At 43.1% G+C, this 14,037-nt stretch overlaps 1 protein-coding gene across 2 annotated transcripts in view; it reads left to right on the top strand.

Annotated features, from left to right (window-relative positions):
• Positions 1–14,037, top strand: part of UGGT1 (UDP-glucose glycoprotein glucosyltransferase 1) — a 195,839-nt gene that overhangs the window by 22,340 nt on the left and 159,462 nt on the right. For both annotated transcript variants that reach the window (XM_073625471.1, XM_073625472.1), the window contains exons 4-6: positions 2,838–2,968; positions 5,011–5,123; positions 5,263–5,437. In XM_073625471.1, coding sequence (XP_073481572.1) covers positions 2,838–2,968; positions 5,011–5,123; positions 5,263–5,437 — 419 coding nt within the window. The remainder of the gene's footprint in view (positions 1–2,837; positions 2,969–5,010; positions 5,124–5,262; positions 5,438–14,037) is intronic.

Raw genomic sequence — 14,037 nt, forward strand, 5'->3', positions numbered from 1 at the left:
CAAATATAAACTTGAAATTCATACATGTGTGCTGTTTAACCTGTCAAAGTATTTGCATTTCTGTGCATCCATTCCTGGTGACTTTTCTCTACCCCAGTAAAAGTGATATTAAAGTCTTGTTTTTTTTTTTTTTGTTTAAAAATAACAAAAATGTCTTGTATTCTGCATTATTCTTCAATAAAAGTTTATGAAACACAAAAAAAAATAAAATATAACAAACATTTCATACTTACCTTTGCTGTGCAGTAGTTTTGCACAGAACAGCCCCTACCCTCCTGTTCTTGGGTCCCTTGCCGGTGCTCCTTGCCCCTCCCTCCTGCCAAGTGCTCCCTCAGCAAGCTGCTTGCTATGGGGGCACCTGAGCCGAGCTGCTGCTCTATGTGTCCATTCAGACACGGAGTCGTGGCTCGACCTCGCCCCTTCTATCTCCTTATAGGCTCACTGACTTTTAATTGACAGCCAGCCTGCTGCTGTCTCAGCCAATGAGGAGGGACAGTCCCCGGACAGCCAAGGCTCCCGTGCACATCGCTTTGCCCACATTGCCCTGTCCTCCTGTGAGCATGTTCTTGTTTAGAAAATGGGTGCTGCATCATACCCAAATGGCTCCTAGTACTGCCTCTCCTAGTCTGCGTTCTGCTCTACAAGGGATTACAGAAGGCAAATATGAGGGGGGCTCTAAATATTAAGCCTTACCCAGAAAAAATTGAGCTAGGAAGCTGTAACTGCCACACTATTCCACATATTCCCCCCTGAAGTCAATGCACTTGCGACATCTGTCCTGCAGCTTCTTAAGTCCCTGCAAATAAAATTCTTCCGACTGCTGGTGTAACCACTTATTTGCAGCATTAGTTGCCTCCGAAACACTCCCAAATCGTTGTTCCTTTAGTTGTTTTATGAGATTGGGGAACAGATGATAGTCAGAAGCCAGGTCGGGCGAATAGGGTGGATAGGGCATCACTTGAAAGCCTAAGGAGGTCAGTTTTGCCATTGTTTCACCTACAGTGTGTGACGAGACATTGTCATGCAAGAGGATGACACTTTTAGAGAGCTTTCCCCAACGTTTTTCCTTAATATTTTACCTCAACTTTGTCAATAAAGCACAGTAATTTGTTGCATTGATTGTTGAACCCTTTTGGAGGTAGTCTACGAGCAAAACTCCCTTCTTATCCCAAAAAAACTGTTGCCATTTGCACTGACCTTTGCACATGGAACTTCTTTGGCCTGGGGAACCACTGTGCCTCCAATCCTTAGACTGTTCCTTTGTCTCAGAATCATAACAGTAGATCCATGTAGGGTTGCCACCTTATCCCTTTAAAACAAAACACATATTAATTACGCAGGTTCTGTGGCTGATTAAGGTGGTAATTAAACTCACTTGGTGCCTTATCTGCGTTAAATTAGCCTCAGAACCTGTGCTATTCATATGTGTTCAGGTTTAAAGGGATGAGGTGGCAACCTTAGATCCATGTCTCATCACCAGTTACCAGTTTGTCCAGGAAATCGGACAAATTTCTTACAAAATGTTCCAAGACAGCAACCGATGTCTCCACATGTTTCCTCCTTTGTTCGGTTGTCAAACGTTTTGGGATCCCCTTTGCTGCAAACTTTCTAATTTCCAAGTCGTTGTGTATAATGGCACCAACTCTCTCACGTGATATTCCCATATATGTAGCAATACTTTTGGCTGATATTCGGCGGTCCTCCATGATCATGTCATGGATGGCTTTCACATTTGCAGGCACAGAGACAGAAACAGGCCTTCCACTGGTCTTCTCACATTCAACACCAAAATGGCCAGCTTTAAAATTGACAACGCAAAGTTTAACTGTTGCATATGAAGGGCCACTGTCACCCAAAGTTTGTGACATTTCATCATGGACCTGCTTCTCACCTTTACCTTGGAGAAATAGGAACTTGTTCATGGTCCTGTGCTCTTCCATATTGAATTTTTCTGGAGATGCTCCCATGTTTACTTTGGACCTGAAAAAGAAAGTTAAAATCATAAGTAGTTGATTTTTGCACCATTGAATATAGACAAATTGACCAGTACACCCTGCAATTTACAGCGTCCTATCTCAATTTTTTCTGGGTAAGGCTCAATACTTATAAGCACCCCCTCGTGTAAGGTCAAATTCAAGTAACACATTTAATTTTTTTATATATATTTTGAACTTTTTGAAATGTTGAGGAGAGTCACCCCCATTTAAATGTAATTACAGGACCATCAGGCCTCACTCCTAATTGTATCTGGATGTGCTATATTCCAATAACCTATATGATGGACTGTATGTTACCCCTCCCCCTTTTGTATCAATAGGGTTGATTTACTAAAACTGGAAATTGCAAAATCTGGTGCAGCTCTGCATAGAAACCAGCCAGCTTCCAGTTTTTTTGTCAAAGCTCAATTGAACAAGCTCAAGTTAGAAGCTGAATGGCTACCATGCACAGCTGCACCAGATTTTGCACGCTCCAGTTTTAGTAAATCAAGCCCACTGTGTTTTTTTTAGACATGTGGATGTCCTGCACCGCTTTTGTACTCTTTCTTATAAAAATGTATGAAATCTACTGAACGAGAAATGTTGAAGAGAGATGGTTACACACAGTTTCTGGGTTTTTTTAATTGCGCTTGTGTCCCACTTTTGGAGTCATAGTAACCCCATAAATACTTGTGTTTTTTCTTTTTGAAACTGTCTTGTAGTTTAGATGGAAACAAGATGTATCAGATCTGGAATCGTTCATGTTCTGTTGTAGTTACTAATAATGGAAAATATTTTTGAACCATTCTAAATATTTGTGTGAGGATTAACCATATGCAATGAATTTCTGTCCTATTGCAGGCTCTGACTCCGCTAACTATAACCTGTTACTGACTCTTGCCAGCCGCCACCTTTCTCCAGTCCAGCAGAACCTACTGAAGTTTGCCCTGTCTCTTCGCTTATACTCGGCAACTGTACAGTCGTTCCAACAGGTTTGTAACCTCTAAGTTTTCCCTGTCTGTCACAAAAAGAAAGCAATTTCCTAAGCTTGGATCGGGGTTATAAGTGCTTACAGATGTTTCTTTTTTGTGTGCAGTCAATGTGTTTTTAATAATGTGCATTTGTTTCAGTGATAGAATGCACAGATTCATTCTTCATCTATTTAGTAAGAAAAAGTGAGTGGGGGTTATCTTCTTTTTAAACCAGAACTCTGCTTTTTTTTTTTTTAATACTTATTCTATCCCAAGCACATCTCCCCACTTAAAAAAAATATAAAAGTCCTGTAGGGATAACTCACCCTCTCCACTATCCTGCAATGCCCTCCAGAGCCAGCTACAGTTTCTGTTCCAGGTTGTATAATGGCCAGCATCATTCCACCTACTTCCTGTGAGCCAAGGTTGTCAATGACACACCCCTGGGGCATCGTCATGTATCATGGGCTCACAGTACTCCTGGACATGAGTATCGATCAGTCTAGTTAGAAGGATCACCTGCTGCCAGTGGAGAATTTCAGATTTCTGGATTAAGGTATGTATTAAGCAATTTGAAAAATAATGGTAGGGGCTTCGTGGAGGGAAGGAGTAGGCAGGGAGAACAAGTTCTGCTTTAAGGGTAATTCATACGGCTATTAAGGCTAGTGTGAATTGCGCGGTGGGTCTCAGTAGCTAATTACCGCTAACCCTGTTCACTATAATGACAGATCACCGTTGGTGCATTTATTCGCGGCTCTCTGCACAGCCAGCAGTTACCTGCTGTGATCATTGCTGGACACTCATCATCAAGTGCAGAGAGTCGCTAATACCTATGGCTGCCAGCAACCTTTCATTATAGTGAACAGGACCGATTCCTGCTGCTACTATCTGCACCGACCCTAATCACCAGTGTAAATGTAGCCTAAGCCATTTTGCTAACTGCTCTGGTTCCATTCAGGCTGTAGTCTATTTTTGTAATCTTTTGATAAGAATAGATTGTCCCTTGCAGTTAACTAATCATTTAGGCTCTGTTCACACCTCAGCGATCCAAATTGCGGGTGGATTTACAGCAATTCTGCCTGCAATTCCAAATCGGGGGGCGCTTGTACGATGCCATTACTTGTTAATGGCACCCCAGTCATGCCACATTTTTGCCACGATAAATCACGCTGCAATCATGGCAAATTGCAGCGCGTGTTTCTGCTTCTTTTTGAGCGACAAGCATTGCAATTTGCCACTATTGCAGCACAATTTATCGTGACAATCACAGCAAAATGGCGGCGCAATTGAGGTACCATTAAGAAGTAATGGCATCACACAAGCGCCCCGTGATTTTTACACGTCGCGTTTCGGATCGCTCAGGTGTAAGCGGAGCCTTAGTTGTGCAGGGGTGTTTTCGTGTTGTTCATAGTTCCATTGACGTTTAATCCACCGTAGTACTACCTACTAGTAATGTGTAGCTGTCCAGGCTTCCTTTGTCAGGCTTAGTTTTAGTAGGTGGGACAGCCAGAGTACATGCTTGGCTGTGCCCACCAGCAGTCTGTGGGTCAAAGGTGGAGGATCATGGGACTGGTTGAAAATAGCAACAAAGCCCAGTCCAGTCCACCAATTGACATGTAAAAACAGGACGGTCCCATCACTCTGTATTTGGCTTTCTTAAAGACAAAGAAAGAAAATTGTCAGATAAGCAACATCCTTCTTCATTACATGGAACTGTGCTATGCTCTGACAGTGAGCTTGTCAGCCGTTAGAAAAAAAAAAATCCTGCTAGTCAGAAATTGAACAATGTCATTGTATCCGGGCAGATGTAAAAAGCACACTCTGCAGTGCTGCATATCTGTCTTCTAAAGGTATAGTGAATTTTTTATAGATTTTATTATATCTTGAGACTGATGAGACGTGACATAAGAGAAGGAGCAATAAACGACAATATTTTTGTTGGAATAGCAAGGATCACTTTAATTTAAAATTTAACAAATATTATAGGTTATCACATTCTTTGATTACAGCCACATTTTCTATAAATAACTGTATTTCTGTGCACGTTTATTGTTTGATTTCAGATTGCAGTTGATGAGTCCCCACCCTCAGAATGTACAGCTTTCATTGTGGTTCATGGAAAGAAGACACGTGACCTCAGTGAGCTGCCATCACTTCTTAGTGAAGCTCAGGAAAGGTATTCATGTTATTTTTGTAAATATAGACTAAATACAAAGGGATACATTTACAAAAGACATGCAACATATCTGAAATACTTTGCTTACATATGTGAACCACCATTAACCTTCTAACCTTCATTATCTCTCTTTGTCCAGGCCAAAACCTTTCTTGTTCAAGGGAGATCACCAGTACCCTGGTTCTTCACCTGAGAGCCCAGTGGTAATACTATATGCTGAGATTGGCTCTGAAGGCTTTTCCAAGTTACACCAGCATCTCTCAGAGAAGTCTCGAGCAGGGAACATTTCATATGTGCTAAGACATTATGTTGCGGTAGGTTTCTATTATTCTTCACTGCAGCTCCTGTTGTTTCTATTGATCCTTCTATGGGCAGGCTGGTTGTACTGAAGTCAGTCTATCGATCAACTTCAGTACAACCAGCGCCCGGGTTTTTTTTATGCCTGATCACCGCTGGTGGCTACGGTCGGGCAGCAGTGATCGTTGTATTCTGCTGGTGGGAAAGGAACACAATAGCGCTGCGGGAGGAATTCCCCCGTCTGTCACATAGTGTAAGGAAATAAAAATTGCATATTCTATAGCCTGCCTAAGGGCATATACATGTTAATTTTTCCTTAGGTAAAGCTTAAAACTGAATATATGTGGATAGAATTTTGAACAAAAAGTCTTAACCCATGTACACATGATTGGACTTTCCGACGGGAAATGTTCAATGACAGACTGTTGGCGGTAAATCCGACCGTGTGTATGCTCCATTGGACAATTGTTGTCAGACTTTCCGCGGACAAATGTTGGCTAGCAGGTTTTAAAATTTTCCGTGGACAAATGTGTGTTGTTGTATTTTCCGAGCGTGTGTACACAAGTCCATCGGACAAAAGTCCAAAGTACAAACACGCATGCTCGGAAGCAAGGACTAGCCAGAAGCGGTCGGTCTTGTAAACTAGCGTTCGTAATGGAGAATTAACATTCGTGACGTGGCAAATTATGAAATATCGAAATGCAGCGCACATTCTCTTCTTCTTTAATGGGATAATAATTAAGCTGCTTTGCTGATGATACTGATGGAGTTATTGCAAACAAATTTTCAAAGGCTTTTTTTTCTAGTGATATCAAGAATAATATTATTATGCTTTTTTTTTTTTTTTTTTTGGGGCAAGTTACCACAACACCATTATCCTGTAGTTTTTAAGATCAAAGATACAACTATGTTGGTGTCCATTGTCAGTTTTACATTGTATTTTTTTAAATGTAACTGCCTACTCCCAAACTGTCGTTTGAAGTAAAACACATATCCAAGTATTATTCTACACAATTTTTTTATTGTGCATTAAAAAAAAGAAAACAAATAAAATTAGACATGCTATTTGCCAATAGAACTTTACCAAAAAGTGCATTCTATGCATCCAAAAATATAGAAAATATAACAAATTAAATCATTATTCAACCAAAAAAATGATGTCAAAGCAATAACTCCAAGGCCAATAATAAATAACACATTATCTTCTCCGATTCCGCAACATGGCTGGTTGACGAACGGCCATTCAGAAACGATCTGAAAAGCGCAAAATGAAAAGTGCGAATTAACACTCACCAAACTTCTAACACGAAATTAGCAAAAGGAGCCGAAAAGGTGGTGCTAAAGAGCTGAAAAACAACGTAGTATGTCACTACGTTCGTATTTGTTGGCCATCAATTGTGTGGCCCTGTGTATGCAAAACAAGTTTGGGCCAATGCCCTTCGGACAAAAGTCCACGGTTTTGTTGGTCAACAATCCGATCATGTGTACGAGGCTTTAGGCTTCATGTACACTACTGCTGGTAAACGGACGTTTAGGAGCAGTTGGGCGTTTTTTTTTTAAGCTGCCCCTGGACTCTCCTCTATGTTATCTTATCAGTACATGTACACAGGGTCGTTTATTTTTTGTTTAATTCGTTTTTATTGAGAAAAGAAGTATACAGTGTACATTGTAACAGATAACAGCCAGTTTATATTACAGAGTAGGTCTGAACCACTAGGTCGCATATGCTTGTAATGTAGGAGCACATCAAAGAAACACAATACGTGTCAACCATACCTCCTGTTGAGGTTCAGAATATACTACATGAAACAATGCAATAAAAATTATTATATTTTCGTCTCAGCAGAGGCGTTAAGTCTAGCATCCTCTCTGTAAATGGCCTTTGATAGGGTATACATCCTTAAACAGTATAAAGTAAATAAAGGAGAAGAAAAAGTAAAGAGTGAAAGCAAAGTGAGGGTATAAGTAAGAGAGGTGGGGAGGGAGGGGGGGGGGAGGGGTGTATCTGCCTCTGTCCAAGCTCACCCGTGCAATATTCACGTCTATCTACTTGTTACATAGGTTGAGACATAATTTCCGCGTATGTGGTAGTGTATTTGCAGGCAAACCAGCAGGACCATATCTTCTTTGCTAGGTCAGATTTGTTTCTAAAGGAAAGAGTCATATCTTCCATATAATATATGTTGTCTACTTTCAACAACCATTGACGAAGTGTCGGAATGGTCGTTTTTTTCCAGTATTGAGGAATGAGTGACTTTGCAGCATTAAGGTGTGGTGTTATTGATTTTTTATATGGACCTACTGGTTTACCCGTACAGTAAAATAGAACAAACCACGGGCCATTGGGGACCTCCCAACCCTGGATTTCCCTGATCCAGTGCAAAATAGTTTGCCAAAATGGGCGTATCAGTGGGCAGGACCACCAGGTGTGAGCGTGTGTTGCCCTTTCCCCACAACCTCTCCAACACAAAGGTGATGTTTGTGGGAATGTCTTATGCAACACCACAGGTGTATAATGCCAACTCGTCAAAAGTTTAGTTTACTTCCGCCATTCTAGAGGCCCCAGAGGAGGTGTGAGCCAATATGAGAATGTTGGACCTTTCAATTGTTGACAGTTCCTTTTGTAAATCCTGTACCCAGTTGCGTATAAAAGTGGGAGTTCTTGTGGAAACTAGTGTTAACAAGATGTGGTAAAAATGGGAAATAGGTTTCTCTACAGGTTGATCTTCGGAGAGTGCGGCTTCCAAAGGGGTCAAATCCGAGAAGGACCTCAGGGGTTTCGGGAGGGAGTGTACAAAAGCCGCTAGTTGTCGATGTCTCCACTGATCCATAGTAGAGATGGTGGAGTTATGTAAAAGTGTAGACGGAGGTATTACACCGGAGGAGCTAGTAACTTGGTGCAGTATGATCTTGGGCCCTAGATTCCAGGTATGTATCCCAGGATCAATGTTTCCTGGGGGGAAATAGTTATGTCCCATCAGAGGTAGTAGAGGAGAATTGTAGGGCCAGTCATGTGCCTTACACAACGCGTCCCAGGTCATGAGGGAGGAACGTGTTAACGGTGATGTGTCAGAGGACAAATTTCTATATTTTCTTGGTATCCATATTTGTGTAGAAAGATCTTTGCCACTGAGCTCCAATTCCAGGGTCAGCCAGAGCTTGGAATCTTTGTGATATTTCCAGTCAGCAATTCTAGTTAACACGATTGATCGAAAGTATTTCTTAAAATCTGGTAAGGCTAAGCCCCCTTCTCTCTTGGTCCTAATGAGAAGGGATCGAGGAAGTCTAGGTCTTCTTCTATTCCATACATATTTACCAATTAGAGAGCTTAATATTGTAAAAAAACCTACTGGTATTCCATATGGTATCATTTGGAACAGAAACAATACCCTGGGCAGCACATTCATCTTTACGACTCCTATTCTCCCCAACCACGAGTGAGCAAGCTGGGACCATTTCTGCAGGTCAGATCTAACTGTGTTAAGTAGGGGCATGAAGTTCGTGCGGAATAATGCGGCCAGATTTGGTGTAAGAAAAATTCCTAAACATTTCATTTTTTTCACCTGCCAACTGAAAGGAAAGGTTTGTTTTAAATGTGTCACAGTTGAAGTGGAAGTAGACAGGTTTAGGATTTCTGATTTTGTCATGTTAATTTTGAAATTAGAAATGGCACTATATGTGGAGAATTCTGACATGAGGTTAGGGAGTGTTATCAGGGGTTGTTGTATATAGAACAGGATATCATCTGCGTATGCGGCATACTTGTGTTGTAATTTACCGGTGACTATCCCGTGGATACATGGATTATGTCTTACTATAGAAAGGAAGGGTTCTAATGAGAGGGCAAATAATATTGGTGAAAGAGGCCAGTCTTGGCGTGTGCCATTGTGTAGGGTGAAGGAGTCACTTAATGTGCCATTTATTCGTAATTAAGCCGTGGGGTGGTTGTAGAGCACGGACATTTGGGATATAAGAGATGTGCCAATGCCCAGATGGATCAATGTTGCCATGAGAAACTCCCAGTCCACCCTATCAAATGCCTTCTCAGCATCGGTTGAGAATAAAAGGATGCGCTGGGAGCATCTTCGAACATGTGCCATCAATGATAGGGTGCGAAGAGAGTTGTCCCATGTTTCCCTCCCTGGGATAAAGCCCGTTTGATCTTTTGAAATCCATTGCGGGATCAGAGGAAGAAGTCTATTTGCGATAGCTTTAGCATATAGTTTGGCGTCAATATTCAGTAACAATATGGGGCGATAACTTCCACAATTACTAGGATCTCTACCTGGTTTGGGGATGACTGTAATATATGCATGAATAGTCTCGGGTCGGAGGTTACCACCTTTAGAGGTCACGTTGGCATAGTCGGTCAATTGAGGTAATAGTGTGTCTGCAAAGGATCGATAGTAGGCTACCGTGAATCCATCTGGACCCAGTGCTTTGCCATTAGCCATGGCCTTTAAGTCAATGCGCAGCTCTGAGATGGTAAGCTCCCCCTCTAGCGAGGCTAGAATGTCAGGTGAAAGTCTAGGTAAGTTCTCACATGCTAAATGTTCTCTAATGCATCCCATCTTTTCATCTGGGTCTGTAATCGAGGCTTGGACATGGTATAGGTGTTGATAAAACTCAGAATTTCTTAGCTATATTTGGTGTGTCGTGTATCAATTGCTAAAGAGTTTTTAATTTTTGCTATAAAAGAAACAGATTTCCTTTGCTGGAGGGAACAGGCTAGTAGTCTACTTGGTTTGTTTCCCCATTCGTAAAAACTTTGAGCCACTAGGCGGGTCTGCTGTTTTTGGTCTATGTGGAGGAGAGAATTCAGTTCTTCCCTTTTCCCAGTCAAGGTGTGAAATGTCGCCTGCGACTGTCTAGCTTTGTGTTGTTGTTGTTCAAGCAGTTTAATTTCGCTAAGTAATTTAGATTGATGAAATGTACGTTCCCTTTTTTTCTAGCACCCAATTCTATTAATTTGCCCCTAATATGGGCCTTATGAGCCTCCCATAGCGTCCCCGGTGAGATGTCAGGTTGGGAGCTCTCCATAAAGAAAAGGGATAGTTCTTCGCCTATCATTTTCTTATCAAGTTCATCAGTGATAAGTTCCTCATTCGGTTTCCAATTAGTGGATTTAAGGGGTAGGGACTGAATTTTAACCGTAAGGGTGATCGGTACATGGTCAGATATGGGGGAGGTTTCAATGACTGATTTCACCAATAAGGGTAGGTGATGATGATGGTCAATAAGGAACAAATCAATTCTGGAATAAGTTTGAATCTGAGAATAATGAGTGAAATCCCGTTCCCGCGGGTGCATGATCCTCCAGGTATCTACTAACTGGGATTCATGCAAGTGTTTGCGAATGCATTTCAAGCGTTTATGTGACGTGGTAGAACTCCCTCTGGAGGTGTCTAAGACAGGTTCCTGGGGTGTGTTGAAATCACCAGCAAGAAGAATGCACCCGTGGAAAAACTCTCTCAGTTTTTTAAGTGTAGTGGCTATAAAACCTGCCTGGTTGCAGTTAGGAGAATACAGAGTCGCCAAGGTACAGGGCATACTACCCAGGGTGCCTCTCAAAAACAAAAATCGTCCTGATGGATCACTTAGCATGGAGTCCAGTGTAAACGCAGTGCCCCTGCAGAATCCAATGGCAACACCTTTCGCCTTATGTATGTCAGAAAGACTATAATACCACGTGGGGTATTGTTGTGAATAGAGTTTTACAGAGGTAGTGTGTGTAAGGTGGGTCTCCTGCAGAAAGATCACATCTCCCCGCAGGCGACCCAGGTCTCTATATAAACTGTGTTTTTTCCCAGGGGCATGTAGGCCCCTTACATTAAATGAAAGTAGATTTACCGTAGCCATGGGAACCAACAGAAGAGATCCGCGAACACTGGTATCTCGAGGAGTTGGACCTGAGGCAGGGGAAGAAGTGTTAGATTGGGGAGGTGAGTTGGGGTGGGGGGAGAGAGGAAGATAAAGGTGGAAAAAAGAAATTAGTATCATGCCATGAAAGAGGTACAGGCCACCTTGGGGGGGGGGTGTGACTGTAAGTGCACGCATAAATCTGCGGTGCAAAAACAGGATACACATGAGGCCCAACATCCCCACACTCACAACCCCCGAAAGGGTAGGAACATGAGGACGGGAGACCACGGGGGGGTGAGTGATGGACCCTTGGCGTCCAGACACGGGTTCCAAAGGGAGTATGAGCACCGTCTCGACACCATATGTAAGAACGAAAAATAACCTCAGTAAAATGACACTAAACATAAAACATAAGATCCGATCATTACATTATTGGGCAACCTTCTGTATGAAACCTTTAGCAAAGGGCAAGAAACCCAGGACATAGTCCACTAACTGCACTCAGTTCGGAGCACAACCATGATGAGTATATAGAGATAGGAATTGCCAGCTAATGTGTGACCGATTGATAGTTCTAACTCAGAATGAACCGGGTATACTTGCAAGTGAAGACAGCACATTACCATCTGGCAATGGGAAGGCAATGCTTAGGGCAGCGGGCCCTAGGTTCAGCTTGGGGTGATGATCCGCGTGCGGAGGTTCGGTGTTTACGATCCACCTTCTGCCATTTTGGTTCAGAGTTACCGGGTAAAGGCGGGATGACATCTTGCCAGCCAGGTAGTTCCGGTGGAGACATGTTCATGTCCAAGCAAAATTTCTCCAGGTCCTCTGGAAACCGAAGGACAGCAGTTTTGCCATCTCTGCTTGCTATTAGACCTGCAGGGAAACCCCATCGGTAGTTGATAGAAGCAGCGCAAAGTTTCTCTGTGGGAGGACGTAGGGCCCTATGTCTCTCCGGGGTCTCCCTTGCCAGATCTGGGAAGAAGGAGAGGATTGCACCATCAAAGTCCAATGATGCGGCTTCCCTGGCTTTTTTCATAATAAGTTCCTTTTCAGGATAGTGGTGCACTATGCATATAACATCACGTGGAGTGTCGGAAGAAAGATTGCGGGGGCGTAGAGCCCTGTGAACTCGGTCAATTTTCAGAGGGTTGTCCGCTGCTAGGCCCAGGAGGTTATCAAAAATACCTTGGATGGAGGGGAGAAGGTCATTGTCCCTTGTTGCCTCTGGAAGACCTCTAATCCTGATATTATTGCGCCTATTACGGTTTTCCTGGTCTTCTATTTTGTAGAGGGCCATTCTGTGAGCTATGGCGAGTTGGTGGGTAGACATCTGTAGGGATCTAATGGGTGCCGCGTGGCAATCCAAACGCTGTTCAGACTCCTCTACTCTCTAAAGCACCTGCGAGAGGTCCGAACGCATGGCGGAGACCTCTTTCTTGATAACCCGCTCAAGGCTCTGCAGCATAGCGGCTAGATCTGTCTTTGTAGGAAGGTTACTTACCAATGCTGCGACCCCAGAGTGTCAATGCGGGTTCTCCTCGCCATCCAATCCGGCCGATGAATCAGGAGAGCAGCGTCAGGGCTCAGGCCTAGTGCGGGAGGCGGAGCTTGCCCCAGAGTGCATGCCATGAGGCGAGCGGCCCAGGCCGTCCATGTCCTCATCATCCTCGGGTTCCGTGGCTAGGAACCGCTTTATCGAGCCTGCTGAGGTGCTTTTCTTAGGCAGGGGCTTGCCTGATCTCTTCCTCATCGTTGCACGGATCGTAGTGGCGGTATAGTTTCGGTAACAGGCAATAGCTGTTTGTTCTTTGTTGGCAACGGAGCTCAGAGGAGAAGCGTCCGCTCTACAGCATGCCGAGACCACGCCCCCCCCCACAGGGTCGTTTATTTTCGTTTCTAGGCAGTTGACTTTAGAAGCATTTTTTGGTAAGCAAAAAAATGCGTTCAGGACAGATGTTCAGAGGCATTTGAAACGCCAAAAGCCTGTAACAGCTTGTAAACGTGGTAACTCACGTTTAGCCGTGTTTCATTTACAGGTGTTTTTTATTTTTTGACTATTTGAAAAATAACAATAAAAAAACGCTTCTAAATGTAAATGTGGCAAAACTGACATTTTTAAACGTCATTTACTATCTGTCAAGTTAAATCGCTCAGGGGAGGTTGTAAAACTCTCATGTACATAAAGCCTTAGGAAAAATTGTAAGAAAATTCTCAGAACATTTGTTTGTTGTTTGAAAAAATCACTTGTTTTTAACATTTTTTATTTTGGAGTGAATGGACTTTACACATACGCTGTTAGAAATTTGTTTGTCCCAGAAAAATTTCCATCCTGCTCCTTTAGATCACTAATGATTGGAAAAATAAACAAACTTCCTTGGATCTTCTTTTCCCAAGAATGTTCATTCAAAGTTCTACCCATCTATGGCAAGCTATCAGTGAGGCACTGTCTGGCTGCAATGTAGGCTTCTCACACTGCATGCACATACCTTGTGGATGTCTCTTTTAAAGCGGAGGTTCACACAAAAATTGACCCTCCGCTTTTCGGAACCCTCCCCCCCTCCGGTGTCACATTTGGCACCTTTCAGGGGGAGGGCGTTGCAGATACCTGTATAATACAGGTATTTGCACCCACTTCTGGGCATAGACTCTCGTGGGATGCCTCTTGCCGCCCCCCCCTGCTGTCTGCTGGGAATCACACGGGTCCCAGAGACAGCAGGGACCATCCGGTTTGCGCAGCATGACTCGCGCATGC

The sequence above is a fragment of the Aquarana catesbeiana genome, linkage group LG04 (genome assembly GCF_042186555.1).
Source record: "Aquarana catesbeiana isolate 2022-GZ linkage group LG04, ASM4218655v1, whole genome shotgun sequence".
Taxonomy (NCBI): Eukaryota; Metazoa; Chordata; class Amphibia; order Anura; family Ranidae; genus Aquarana; species Aquarana catesbeiana.